Source organism: Haliotis asinina, chromosome 8, assembly GCF_037392515.1.
Source record: "Haliotis asinina isolate JCU_RB_2024 chromosome 8, JCU_Hal_asi_v2, whole genome shotgun sequence".
Lineage (NCBI taxonomy): Eukaryota > Metazoa > Mollusca > Gastropoda > Lepetellida > Haliotidae > Haliotis > Haliotis asinina.
Window position 1 is genome coordinate 20,359,893 of NC_090287.1, and position 15,953 is coordinate 20,375,845.

Consider the following 15,953-nt stretch of genomic DNA (forward strand, 5'->3'; position numbering starts at 1 on the left):
ATGTTGACTTCCTCACCCCCTACTGACCCATTTCCTCTGACAAACATTCACCTAATAAAGTCTGCTACAATAACATTCATCTTTGATGCAAAACTTGCAAGTTCTTGAGTCAAAACCCTCAATCCATGCGCATGTTATTATATTTAAACATTTTTCACTCAAAGCATAGAGGATCTCATATCCTCCAAAAACTGCTGACTAAGTTCATAAATACATCCACATGTCTATTCCTCTATGGATTAAATCACCTGTAACAATTCATTTAGTGGACAGGTATGACAGGAAAATGGCCACAGTAGTCATCACAGAGGACAAGTGGTCAGCCATCTTGATTTCCTGCCCAGTTTCAATGAAAGCTTTCCGATGTACTAAAGAGTCTAACAGTTTCTTGTCAGCCTAGGGTAACGGCAGCTTTCTTTATCCCCAAATATATCACATCAAATGGCCCATCTCTATAGGCCTTATTGCTTGAGATGTCGTAGAGAATACTTTTATGGCAAGCTCTCTCTCCTAGTATAATGTATATATGCAAATTGTATGCACGGTCAATAGTGATAAAAACTTCACTCTGGGGAGGTACCAACTGTAATATGGATGCAAGAATTTGGCTACAGAAGACACATGCATGGCTTCAAGTACTCAAACCAATGTGCCTCTCATAAAACCCTAATCTTGGGATTTGTTTCATTAGACAAAATTAGCAGCTAATTTATTGATTTTAATGTTTAATGACTTAATACCCGTTGCTTTAAACTTTCATCCTCAAAGGGAGCTAGCAGTAACGGTGCCAGCCTATCCATGCTCAGTGCTCCTCTTTGAAGGCTAAATACCGATAGTGCAAAATTGACAATTTTGAGGAAGCATTTGTGTTATTCCTTGCAGGAGGTCACGTGAGGTAAAAGTTTATACAGTCTTATCCACAGTGATGTCGGTGGAAATCCCTCCGCCTGCTATGCCTTTCATACATCAGTGGCATAAAAGTTCAAGTTATCGGATGAAAGCACAGAGAGTAAGCCAACGAACACTTCCTGCCACTGGAATGCGAAGATCAGAGAACTGGTTTTGTACATGCTGCACAGCATGCACTCATTCCCCGAGCACCTGGTCTCACAAACAACACCTAATTTTATCAAGGAAACATTAAAAGTTTTCTTACCAAGCTTTGAGTGGCCAAATGTGAAAAGACACCCATCTGCGCCATTTACAACTGCTTGAACAATCTCTGCAAGGCTGCTTGAACACACCTCAGCCTGAAAATGAAATATACATATATCTTAGATCGAAATTGATCCAAAATGAAAAAAGACAAAATAAAAAAACTTCATAACTTTGGTTACATCTCATGGCAAATTATGTCGAAATAACCGTCAGTTGTGCTTCATGTGTTTATGTTATAAACATCTTTGTTTCTGTACAGAAACAACCTTCACAGGCGTTACACACTGAAAGATCTCTGTCAGCTGATGATATGAAACATCTATTTACATGCAGTATACAAGCACATTGATTTCATCAAGTCAGTGGCACCAACACATGTTTTTTCAGCTGTGGTATATGGTTTGTTTCTGCAATAAAGATACAACTATAATATACAACAGATTCTTGTTTATAGGCATTTGGATAAGACCACCCAAACTATACTTATCTTTTCATTACATACCAATTCTACTTGAATATCCATTTCTTTTCAAACCTTTGACACATTCTGTTGCAAAACTAGATGTTTGATAGTTTAACAAACCCGTGAAGATCGGTTTAAAACGGGTCTTGACCAACCCATGCTTGCCACAAAAAGCGACATTGCTTGTCATAAGAGGAGACTAACAGGATCGGGTAGTCAGACTCACTGACTTGGTTGATACATGTCATTGGTTGCCAATTACCCAGATCAATGCTCATGCTGTTGATCACTGGATTGTCTGGTCCAGACTTGATTACTTACAGACTGCCACCATATAGCTGGAATATTGAGTGCAGCGTAAAACTAAACTCACTCACTGACTGACTTAATTTAGAAGTAGGAGTGCTAAAGAATGCCTGTCTTACAACAGGAGATGCTACTTTTCATAGATTCTTATCTTTACCTTACAGTATCATCTGAATGTGGAATTGTACTCACAATCTGAAACTAAGTTGAACACATTTACATGTTTACATCACATCTTTGAAGATGTTTAGAGGTGACTACCAATTAAAAGTCATGTTACCGACACTATTCACAAAGAAATGAACACAAAATGAAATGGACGAGCAATCAACTAATGTGCCAACTGAAAAACCCTGATGTACATTTCATGATGATGATGCATGTTCTCAAGATGATGCCAATTACCAACAAGGCCTGCAGCAATCATCAATGCCAAGAATAAAACCAGAAACATTTTAACATTTTAGTCAGCTCACATTACTGCATAGCCCCAGACAGTTCCTTAGATAACAGAGTGTTGATTCCACAGAATGGCAGCACAGACATTTTGAAGTCTGTATTGAACATTTCAGATGAAAATGTTATCTGAGATTAACAATTAGACGAAAGTCATTTACTTTGTTGAAGATGTCTTCAGTGGTGATCATGCAGTTTGCTTTCCTAAATATTCAATGAGAAAGCAAGTGTGTAACAATAAAATCACTATCTGGGTAATTGTTAGTTTGCATAAACAGACACGCTTGTCATCCATCAAAGCCACTCATATGCCATTTTCATGTATATTCTTTGAGTTCCTTTAGCGTTCTTTGGGTTTCAACTCAACATTGCAACAATTATGTACACCAAAAAGTGTCCTAAAGAAATGACAACTCTATCTTTATTTGTTGTTTTCCCTCGAACCTGAACAACAGAATTCATCAGTCATGTTTGCGAGCAAATAATTACTGAGCTCGTATATCAGTCTATGCGCAGGGCTGAGTGAAAACGACTATGGCGAAGGCCATTTTTCTTGCCGGCTGAAATGAGGATATTGGAAGCATGGCAAAGACCATACTTCTGGTGGGGATATATTGAGGGGCATTTTTGGTGCATGCATTTAACCTGACCTCTTCCCCATTTCCCCTCATAACCAAAGGGAGGATGATGCTGAAGAAGAAACAGTTTCACCACATGTTGTTCTATATGCATGACCTAGGTGAGAGCAACTGATGCAAGGGCTTGGGCATTGGGGTTTTAGGGGTGAGGGGAAGCAGATAGTATAACTCAGGTAGCAGCAGTACCACAAGAATCTTTCTTTTAACATGAGGCAGATGTCTGTGGAACAAAATTAACAGGAATGCTTAGGTCAGCAATGTCACTGAAGGTATTTTCTGACAGACAGCCAAAAGCTTATTAATTTTGCAGAATGTTTCATCGTGTATCTTTGGTTTTATTGTATATAAAGCGATGTTTTGAGGCATTAAATGCTATATGTGATGAATTGTTAATAATGAAAATTGTCAGCTGTGCAAATGTAGGTTGAAAGTGCTGTAAGTGAAACTGAACACCTCAGAGAAGTGAAACCAAATGATAGTGAAATTGAAGAACCCATTGTCAAAAGTGGAACTAGAGATGATAGTGTAAGACAGGAAGCTACCAAACACACCTCCAGAAGTTAAGATATGTCAAAAGAGAAGACAAAGTCAGAAGTGAAACTGGAGAATATTGTGTCAGAAATAAAACTGGAAGACATAGTGTCAGAGGTGAAACAGGAGAAGATAGTGTCAGATGTGAAACAAGAAGCCATAGTGTTAGACAGGAAACTGGAAAACATAGCATCAGAAGTGAAACTGTCAAGCAGTGTCAGATTTGAAATTTGAAGACAGTGTGTCAGGAAACTGGAACACATTGTGTCAAAATGAAACTAAAGGGCATGTCAGACAGGAAACTGATGGACATATTGGACAGGAAACTGGTAGACCTATCTGACTGGAAACTGGTTCAGAGACCAGTGATCAAGACTGAAGAGCATAGTGTGAAACCAGAGGACATGTCAGAAATGAAGTGTCAGACACAGAAATGTTTTAAGTGCCACAGCTCTGTCAGACTGGTAGAAACTATTACTTATTCACCTGCTCTGCCCTAGGCAGGTAATGAGATCACAGTACTAGTGCTGCTTTGTGATGATTTAGTGATGAACAAGACAGAGGCTATATATGGTCGTCACACAAACTAAAGCCAAGAAACCAATTAATTAATAATTTACACATGGCTGGATTCCTCTTGTCCTGAAGACTGCTCCCAATGCAGTCAGTTCTCATTACCTCAACGCTAAATAGCTCATCATAAACCTTTGGTCCCAATCTCCTGAATATAGATCATATATCAATTATCCTCTGACTACACCCACCTCATCTCAAGGCAATGTCAAGGGGTCATATTGTGATGGAATATGGTATAATTCAAATTTCATATTCCAAGAATAACTTTACACTATTAGATATTATTTTTTATCACTACATAATCTACTTAACAAGATTCTTTCACTATTAAAAATGGAATATGAAAATAGATTTAATCAGCAAAGTTGATCTGATGTATGAAAACACGTATGTGTTTGACATGTAATGAGAAATTAAATACTCAATCTGATGAACTTAATCTTTTAAAGTATAGAATACATTTTGATAAGTCACTAACCTCAAAATACGACACTGATAAAGAACAGATCACCCTCCAGTGGGTAACTTATCTAATGTTGGTTCTAATGCTGGTCAAGAAAGGAATGGATTTGCCTAAGGGAGACATCACAGAGTGTTTATATGCATTTGAACACTCTGAAAATGTGTTATCCATCTGACAACGATACACACTGAGGTACAGAAGTAATCGATCAGCCGCAAGAATTTCTGTCACATTCTTGGCACCATTGTGTTGTCATGTTATCTGCCAAGTTGCTGCATCCTTTCAACACTTTACTCAACAAAAAACAAACAAAAAAGGGTAGTCCATAACAAGAGTGTCAGAAGGGGAGATAATGTTGGACTCATACAGCTATCATGACTAAAGAAGTCCAAGCATCTAGGGTGAAAACTAGTGCTACAAGATGTGATGTTACCAAAAAAAGACAACCTATCAACCATTCTTGTTGAGAACTGGGTTAATATGGGTGAAAATGAATGTTTAACAAGCAGAAATACACATATGCTGGACTTGATGAATTATTCAGACAAGGTTTTAACAGGTGAAAGACACAGGTTGCAAGTGTAGCAATTAATGTTGATTCAGGCCTTTGATGTTGTGTAGTAATACTGAATCTTAATTGAACACTTTAAGAAATGCACACATTTGTTACTATAATTCCTTACTATGGGAACAAAAATAGTTTTGTTGGTATGACTGAGAGCATAATTTAGCAAAAATATCCCTAAAAGGATTCTTGGTCCTTTTCCTCTTTTGTACCATATATATATATACATGTGGTTAAATCATACTTTCAAATTCTGGTAAAGCATACGACTCAGTTGCATTTTGGGACCATGGTAAAAAATGATCATTATGCATCATTATACGAAAAAGCTGTAATTTCAACTCCCTGGGGAGAGTGCAACTAAACCTACTTCCCTGTGAGTCGAGGACGATTTCTATGGGACTTAACAAGGTTGGAGTCTTATATTTAGTAGTTACAGACATGGAAAAAGAATTTACTGTGCACAATAGTGTTTATGAATAAAACATGAAGTGTAAATTATACAAAGACGGTTGAAACTGCTTACCAGCGAGTCATCTGGTGAGAAGACAGCATCGAATGCAAACATTTTGGGGGCAGTTACTCCCCCTCTTCTGCTTGCAGCAGTTGAGTAACCACTGGCGGACGGGTCATAAACGGTCACTTGCTTCTTCCGAGGGTCAATATTAATGAAAGAGTGGGCCTGTTCCCCTTGAGTTGAGCTGGATGGTGAACATATTTTCAGCATCACTTTAACCTGCAGAAAAAATAATAAAAGTAAGAATATCATAACAATCATTGTTCCATATAAAAATATTGTTAACAGTAGTAATTTTAAGAACTGGAGTATGTTTAAGTGACAGATAATCAAATGAGAGTGAGTGAGAAAGTAAGTAATATTCCAGCAATATCATGATTGGGAAACCAGAAATGGGCTTCACACACTGGACCCATGTTGGGAATCAAACCCACACCACCCCTTAGGTGAAATGGTAATTAATATAACGTTCAAGAGTATTGCATTGTGCACTGACAAGCAGGTGTGCAACTGCTTGTGATAATCCAGATTGATGCTACATGAGGCATGGAAACAAAAAGTAACACATGTAAACATCTTTCGATAAGATACAACCAGGAATGAAACAATGGCCTTTCCCTCCCCTCTCAGATGATCTATCCACCATGGAGATGGTGTGAGAAGTTATATCAACTGTAACACATATCCAGTCTGACCACTAAGCAATGAATAATCACAATTGTTGCTCATGAAAATGCCACTTGAAGTAAATGCTCGTTAACTATTCACATATACAAAGACCACAAGAAGCTAGCGAGTGTGCATGTAACTCCCTATTCTGCAGTTTTGTTGCCATCTCATGGATTACCTCCTGTAAATTACTTTACTTTAAAAACAGTACCACATGAAGAGTCCAGGGTTAAGGGTCTTGCTTGTCAAGATGAAAGCCAAGGTTTGACTGTCAACACAATTACAATGAAGCTAATTTCTGCTTTCACTCATAATGATGCTGTGCTAATATTTATAAAATCATGCTAAACCATGCTAAATCATAAACAGAACCAATATTGCCCATAAAGCAAAATGGCTACCTCATACTTTATTGCATCTGCCTTACAACAATTCTACATTCTAGGCACAATCAATTTCCTGCAGTATTTGGATTGTTTTGTTACATCATACCATACATTCAAACAAAAAACATTAACTGAATAATTGAACAAAATCTGGAACATTAATTTAAGAAAAAGGTGAGTATTCAAAGTCATAAATGTACATAAACATCTTAATGTTTGATATTTCAGAATGTAAACAAGTTGTTTTTTTGCCTTAGATGCAGTGTCTCTCTCTAGTTTATTGCGAGCATGTCCTTGAGAGAGTGACACAAATCTAAATTACTTGAGTTTGAGAAATGCCATCAACTCCACAAACCCATTTCTTCACAAATGTCATGATGAACAAAGAAAAGAAGTTCTAACACTCCATTATTCATGGCACAATTAAATTTTACTGCTTTGAGAATGGCCAATAAAAAATTATCAACAGTATCAAATTTAATTTAATCACTTAAAATTTGTTCAGTTCATGGTCATTTTTAATCCTGCTTGACAAATGCTCTTAGTTTGAATGTTTCAAATGAAAAATTCAACTAAAAAACAAAACTGTATCCATTAATGAATTAAATAGAATCCCATGCTGCTTCTTACATTGGTTTATTACCTTATGGCATTATTGAATAACACTGAAGAATTCTTAAAAATATTCCTGATTTTGGCACTATGATTTCCACTGAATGCATGCAACATACTATGACAGCAACTGGTGATACGTTAATTCGATTTGGGATTCTGGGAAATATCCTGATGGTCCCATAAGATATCCCAAATGCACTGAAAGATCCAGAAATATACATCATACTCAGCTTAAGTAATAAGCCCACTTTCTGCTATATCAAAAGACATTTTTCAACTTATTACCAAATGAACGGTGCTGTACAGCCTACCAATCATATATCCTGGAGGCCACCAAGGGCAACTGGTGCCCCATTGCAGCGCCAAACAAATATATACACTATCAGTAATTTGGTAATCTTTGCCATAATCTGCAATAAAGTAGAAAATTAAAAGGATGAGAGGAAGTGCCTACAGGAGTTGATGTACAAATCCCAAAGGAATGTGATGTATTAGAGCTTATTTATATGACGGATGGTGACAGAATATGAGCAGATTGACACATAGAAAATCAATAATAGTCATCGATTGGTGCTCCTCGGCCATTTAATCAGAGCCTCGGAGTGCACAAGGACAAGGCACTCGCACCAGCTCCCATCTGTATTCTGTTCCAGCCCTTCACAGTAACTTGTCCTGACAGGGTTTTACTACAGTCTGTGAAAAGGAATGCGAATTTGTGAACCATTTGTTTCAATTTGTGCAGCTTACGGAGGCTAGGAATGAGTTCCAGTCATTTGTAACACTAATTTGCTAACCCAGTTCCCCAACTTCATTGAATGTTCAGTTCTGAAGAAGCCTTACTTGTCTTGACCTGTTACAGTTCTTTGATGATAATTTAATATTACCAATTGAATTATGCATTGAAATACGAACACAAGTGCTAATCTCCTTTGACGATATGACCGTCCCCAAATCACATTGCAGATTTAATTTTTTGACAATCCGAACCATTCCTACTTTTCTACCTTTATTGGGCACTTGAATAATAGATGTACTAAATCGAGCATAACTCTGGATCAAATTTCAAGCCACAACCAGATAGGCTACAGACTGATGGCAAATTCCACTGTATCAACAATTGTTATGATCCTAAACAGTGAAGGCCAATTTTCGTGTTTGCCTGATTAAATCCAATCTGCCGGCTGTGTCTCCGCCAGCAGGATTCGCCTCATCTAGCTAGGACCATTTTTGCAGGCATATCCTTTCTGCAGTTGGCCAGGGGCATGAAATATTTATCAGCACTATCATCTCCCTCAATTGTGTCAAGTCCTTTTGATTTACAACTCAGATTAATAGTATCAGGCACTTTGCAAATCTGATTAAGTATATTTCATCTGTAAGGTCATATATGTCACAGCTATTTAACCATTATGGTGGGACTTTTACTAAGCCAAGTTATGATTCCTTAGCTTCATTAGATGTTCATCCTAAGTCTTGTTCCAAGCGTTTACCATAATCTTAGCAGGCAAGGCTATAAAACACCTCCCTCCTCTGGGCTTGGTGGAATCACTCCCCTGGGACTGACAGTAACTCATTTCGCCACATAAAATGTACTTTTTAGTTTGCTAGAAAATTAGTCTCAGCTGAGATCTGCTCCATTTCAAACATACTACCTACAACAGATGACATGATAGTCATCCAACATATGAAAAACACTTGTTAGGAAATTACTATCTGCCAAGTTGAGATGGGTCGACATGGTAAACCGCTGTTTTCTTGTTATACAAATGAGCATTTTAGGTGAATCATCTCCTGAAACTGTTTAAGCAGGTCTGTCTGGGGGTTATAACCTTAATTTCACTTGTCATAACGGTATGCCAAACATTTACTTTTTCACATACATCTATGAACAACTCCATGATAGCTATCTGGTAAAATAGTGTCTTGCCTACAGGATATAGCCCTACACTAGATGTGGAAGTATTCTCATTATAAAACAACAGGGAAGAGTTTCAGGTTCTTTATGTTTAGTTAAAAAAGCCAACAAAAACAACATTTCAACCTGGAAGGTCATAATTTTGTAACTTCTGATATTCTATTTTTAACATTAGGGATGAATACCATGGAAATTTGATTTCTTGACTTCAAACAATCAGAAGTGTTTATGAACTATTGTATACAAGGATACAATGCAAAATGATGTGGCTGTAAGTCATTACACAAATCATGTTGAAAGCATTAGACACTAGGTATAGTGTAATTAATCATAGCATTAAACCAATTCCAGTATGTATTTCAGCAATATATTGTACACATAGGGCTGTTCTATAGCATAGTGTCATACCAGCAAATCATGTACAACATACAACAATCATGAGTGTCTCTAACTGCAAGTTTTGATCTACATATGATCCACTGTTTATCATTTGTATTATCACAACACAATCAAAACAAACACTGTCAAAACAATACATTGCTTTCTTGAGATGCCTTTGTAAAAAATCTGAAATGGAACAAAGTAGCATTAAATGATCCCAAACTTTCATAAATGCTTGGTTTCCTCTTGAACAAACTAGCACGGAATGTGATCCTTTTATGATCCTTTTATGTTAAACATTGAGACGTGGTAAAGAACAGTACTTCATCCATGAACACGTCACCCTGTTACAGACTAACAATAAGGTAATTTCAATCTAATAACAAACTGTGTCATCTTTTATTCTGTAATAGCAAACTGGACAATTAGAAAATAATCCGTTTAAAAGCGTGCATTCCATCACTAGACTGACATGCAGCAACTGGTTCTTGCTTTCAATACATTATGGAAGCAATCAAACCATAGTGAGGATGGCATGAGCCCGTGGTCGGTGGCCGGGCGTACATTAATACAGAGTTTGAGAGCCTAATCTCTTTAATGCACTGCAATCGCATTGTACACGGAGTCCTCCGTTATTCTCTGTTTCTCAATACAGCATCGTGGCTAAATCATGTTTCGTGTGGAATCTATTTACATTCAACCTCGAGAGCCAGGCTAGGGGAAAATCTAATTTTCAACTTCACTGCTAGGAAAGAAAACTGTTTTGATGATTGGGAACCCTCTGACAGAGGACCGAATTCAGCCATCACTGGTCCTGACAATGCTATTACTGGGCAACTGTTAAACCTCACAACTATTCATCAGAGTCTCTGGTTAGGGGGATGGGAGTGACAGGCGGTCTTGTAAAGGGAAGAGTGTCCAGCCCTGGCTTTATCCCTGACCAGCCAGCTAAACATGGACTACCTGCAAGGCTAGCTTGTATGGTGTAATCTGCGATTAATGACCACACTGCTTGGCCAGATTGACCATTTTCATTGGGAATGAGATTTCATCGTCTAGTTGTTTCTTTGTGGTTTGAACAGACGTTGTTGATGATTCTCATGCTACAGAAGGTGCCGATGATCACTTTGCAGTAGACCCTGTTGATAGGGGCTACACTGTACACGACACTTAACCCCATTCCCACGATACAGATACTCTCTCCCAGCTTTGTTGATGTTGGTCTCAGGAAATCAATTCCTTTAAAATCAAAAAACATCACTGGCATCGCTTCACCCAAATCTCACACAATGCAGACTAAAAATGACTTCACCTAAATCACATTAGACTATAGGGAACATCATCTGCACTTCAGGCTATAACCTCCTGACATCATGAAAATCACAGATCTTGTAGATATACATTGATTCATGTAAATCCCTGACAACACGGCTTACAAATGCATTGCCCTAAACCCAGACACAGCAGAGACTTTTATCTAAACCTTGTATCATGGAGTCACAGATTTTGTGGACACGCATCGATTCACCTATATCCCACTCAGTAGCCGGTACAATACTTAGATGCTTCAGCCAAATCCCAGAATTGTAGTTACCTTAATCCTTGGTTTAAAGACATTAAAATCCTTGGTTTATGACCCTTAACGATTGACATTACACTCCTAACCTTCAATAGACCAAAATGATCACCTAAATCCCAGTTTAAACGCACTACACCATAGATAACAATATAACCAAATCCCATAGTGTCAATAAAAGTAAGCAGTGTGCAGAATTAATGCTTCCCAGTGGCCCATGGCTACTTTCATTTCTATCTGGCATTTCTATCTGGAAATACCTAGGTGGCCAAGTGTCGACTTGCTGCTTTTTCTATCTGGTGATTTATACATAAACCTTCCAGCCCTATCTTAGAGATAAAATGTCATACATGACACATATGGAAAATATGACCAGATTATTTAAAAATAATCATATCCTTGCTATTTACCTGTCACAAACCTGTTTCATATTGCCCCAGATAGTAGTTCTATCTTTGTGGAGTTTCGACATGATTTTCCACTCTCTATTACCTTGTTTCCTTTCACTTGGTCAGGTGAAAAAAAGGCTAGCAAGAATACATATATATATGACCTGCCTGACATTCTCGTCATGATCAAATATTTTTCACATTGTCAAGGAACATCCCTACTTAAATATCGACCATGGTGTCCAATGTGCCTACCGTCCACCATAGTTACCGGTTTCAGTCACCAAGTATTAGGCTAATGGACAGTGCACTGTCCCCATCAAATCGTACAAAGGAAATAAAGCATATTGTTTATATCCTATGTAGGTGTAAATGATCCAATAACTTCTCTTCTAGGCAGACAGACAGCAACATCACACCTCTGATTTTACAACTGTCTGCACCATTAACTGAGGTTTTACAAGCATAAACCACAGACTAACCATACTCCTAGTTGAACACAAGACAATGGCCGTTCCACCATTGGATGCTAGACCTATGACATTTATTCTAATACTTTCAAACAGACTTAAAATAGTTGCATCATTAAGGTTTCTTTCAGGAAGAAGGTTGAGTGTTCTAAAGAGATATCTTGGAACTGAATCAATGCCATAACTTCAACACTTTAAAACAGACCTAATAAGGTTGTTATGTAAGGGATCTTAAGTGAATGACCTTCAGTTCTCCACAACCTTCAAACAAACCTATGATAGTTGAGGCATTGAGACCCATTTGTCAAACAAGGTTTGGGGTTGTGTAGAGGGATCACATAAGATGAATGTCGTAACATCAATACTTTATACAGGCTGACAATAGTTGAAGTTTAAAGATCACTTCTTCTGAACAAGGTAAATTACTTTTTTATATAGTGATCTTAACCTATGGCTGTGATAATGTCTCTGCTTCAACAGCGGTTAGTGGATTAATGCCAATTTGTAGTTCAGTGTTCACGTTCTAATCAATGGCTGTTCTAAAGATTATATTTCCATGCAGCCTCAAATACATCAATAAGAAATAACATAGAAGATTGTCTGAAGCATCAACATTAAAACATGGAGGAAAAAATCTTCCCAGAGGGTCTACTATGAATAGTACTTTAATATCTCATCTTATGTTAGCTTCAACCATATTTACATGATCTTCATGAACGACATCTGGCAATTTAAACATCACATGAAATTTCAATTTCACTGTAGTTGCCAAGACTCAGTAATCCCTACAAATGGTCTTTCCAAAAATGGCCAGGGGGGCAGATCAACATAATCAGATGATAATTGTCAACTTAAAACTGGAAGAGGCAAATTGGCCCCTGACCACCATACTAAGCAGATCACAAGTCGAGAATGGTCCAAGAATGGCTTGGTAACTGTTTTAGCCTTCAAGGACTGTTTCAATGAACTCACAAAGCAAATCAGGCCTATCTGAGAATTGTTTCTGACAAATTAATTGTCCCCAAGGGCTGCTGTTCCTGTATCCTTACACACAGAACCCAGTGAATGTGCCTGTCTTCAGAACTCATTGCTCTAGCATAGTCCTCTATTCTGGCCGAAGATGTCGCAAGGGCTTTCATGATAATCTTTTCATGACTCTTGCATTCCAAAAGTGCCTTTTGCTGCTGCTAATTAGGGGTTTGCGGTGATATGGAAAGCTCCAAAGACTGAGTCACATTTCAAGTGAAATAATATAAATTACTGAAGACAACAAGTCAGCGTTATGGAGTCAGTTCTCCAACAGTAATAGTGTTACAGAAGTCACAGAGGTTATATAGGAGACTTGCTGAACACCCATTCATTTGCTCTGAACAACATGCTTACATCAATCATTTTGCTTGATGAAACAATGGTGTGCCTTCATGTCCGACACACATTATTGTTTGTGTACCCACGAGAGTCATCCACTATGTAGATTTCCTTTGATGACAAATTAACTGTTTGTTTGACAAAAAAAAGGGAATAAATCACTTCAAACAATATGGTTCTAAATTCCAAACTGTTGCACTGATGAGGGTTTGTGAATTAGAATTCATGGTCTGCCAGTTTGCAGGAGATGCAATTTACAAGAAGACCTGACTTGATCAATCAGTAAAACAATTACTTACTGTCCTGTTTGTAAAGTCACGTTTTCTATTTAAGTTCGGGAAAAGTTTTGGCAATGGTTGTGCATGGATGCAAGTGAACTTAGTTTGGTTTGTTGATCACCACCACCACCATCATCATCATCATCAGCAGCAGCAGCAGCAGCAGCAAAAGCAAAAGCAAAAGCAAAAGCAAAAGCAAAAGTAAAGGCAAAAGCAGCAGCAGCAGCATATTTGATGAAGATGATTTGTTCCCTTCTCCAGTATAGTTAGAATCTGACTACTCGAACCACTTAAACAGATAATGATTTGATGATGATGATGATGATGATGATGATGATGAGGTCGAGGAGGAGGATGAGGAGGCGGAAAAGGAGAATGGACATCATCCTTGTTGAGCATGATTCCTCCCCTTCTCTACTGCTGTCATAATCCTACCATTCCACCATGGACAAATAGATAATTAAGTCCTTGTCCTAGTCATTGATTAATCAGGATTGTGTGATGAGGTCAGTTCTCACAGCTTATCAATATGTCATGCAATGCTGACTTATTGAATATTGTTTGTACTGCATGTCATGAACTGAGCATAACATGCAATGTACAGTTCTCCAGGGACACATCTCCGGATGCCCGCTATCTTTCACCTGTGTCAGGTGCAATAGGTTTACCGCACATCAAACAGTTGATGTGGTTGTAGGTGTAGCAAACAAATCACATGTCGGACTGTGAACTGTAACCATGGTATCTCTGATGAAGAAAGAATCATTTCCCTGACTGTACATGATTAGAAAGAAAGGGGCCTTTTGTGTTAATGGAAATATCAAATTTCTGTAAATGTTTGAGATATTGGAACAGTATTTAAAGACATTTTCAAATGGCTGCAATGTGCTATTTTTTTCATTTCACAATGTTTCTGTTCTGGCATAAGAAGAAGAATTGTAAAAGTTTTCAAAAAGATTTTTCACTATAATTTCATGATATATCTGCTGCCAATAAGAGCAAAAATCAATAGCTGACATGTGTGATATAATGCATGTTCAGTGCTCATGTATACATACTTTATTTAATTACATACTAATTTGTGCAATAATGTACACAAAAATCACTAGTAAATGTATTTTTGTCATGATTCTGCCCCATCTGTTTTGTACTTTCCATGGATCTGTGGGCCCAATCCATTACAAATCAACCACACACCTTTGTTTCAATAACCCCTAGGCATGCACTAATTCCAATTTTCACACCAACAGAGTTTTGACCTATAAACCCAGATAACACTGAACAATATATACAAATGTAATAATCATAGAGAAAAATCCCATTAATGCAAGTGCAGTTTATCTTATTGACAGTAACAACATTCCATGAAAGTCTTTGATGTAAATTGGACCAATCTTGAATTATCATTCCACTGAAATAAGTGAGTGCTTTTTGCAATGGCACTTTGAAGGAAAGGGACTGGCGATTTACTGGACCAGGCTCTTTTTGCCCTGAGGAAATGTTTCAGACTAAGCTTATTGAATCCAGTCACTCAGCGGTGTTTTTCCAGGAAGGTATATGTAACAGAACCACTAGACTCAGCATCGATGTCTACACAAACGCAACAAGCCTGCTAAGAGGACTAGTTTTTGTTCTCATGAAATTATTAGTTTTGACATGAAAACATTGGATGCATCCTGGGGCGGGACAGCGGTGGACCTTCAGACCTAGACTACCAATTATGTCTCATCAGGGTTGGAACTGGCACTGCTGGACCCTGATGACCAAAGCTGTATAGCCTGTGGGGACATGCTGGTGCTTATATTGACTTCAGTGCCAGAGCAATGGAATCGGCTAGTCCTTCTGGCATCAGTTCTTCTTACATGTAAAACTTCTCAAAGGTTATTAGTGCCAGGTTTACCATCATCCTTTATCAGTGCCCTGCTTTGAATTCCTTTGTCAACCAACTTTGTCTGTAGATTGGAAGGATAATTGAACATGGTGGACATTATGTGAATATTTGATCTTGAGGGCTATTTGAGCCAATTTTCAGGACAGGAATGCAATGATTAGACTGTATCAATGTATCTATATCATAATGGCCATAATTGGATAAAAATTGGTACACTATTATCCTTGAGTCACTGTTGGGTTAAAGATGAAGACGTGGTGCCAATTAGGATAAAATTGGTAATTATGCTGATGATCAGAGCGTCCATGTCTGGAACCATCCCTTGTAGTCTTTCGGTCTTGT

General features: G+C 37.9%; 1 protein-coding gene across 1 annotated transcript in view; it reads right to left on the reverse strand.

The window, feature by feature from the left end:
• LOC137295071 (kinesin-like protein KIF26B) overlaps positions 1–15,953 on the reverse strand; it is a 192,596-nt gene that overhangs the window by 47,478 nt on the left and 129,165 nt on the right. Inside the window, exons 8-9 of the mRNA XM_067826342.1 lie at positions 5,683–5,892; positions 1,157–1,250 (exon numbers count right to left, since the gene is read on the reverse strand). Of these exons, the coding sequence (XP_067682443.1) occupies positions 1,157–1,250; positions 5,683–5,892 (304 nt within the window). The remainder of the gene's footprint in view (positions 1–1,156; positions 1,251–5,682; positions 5,893–15,953) is intronic.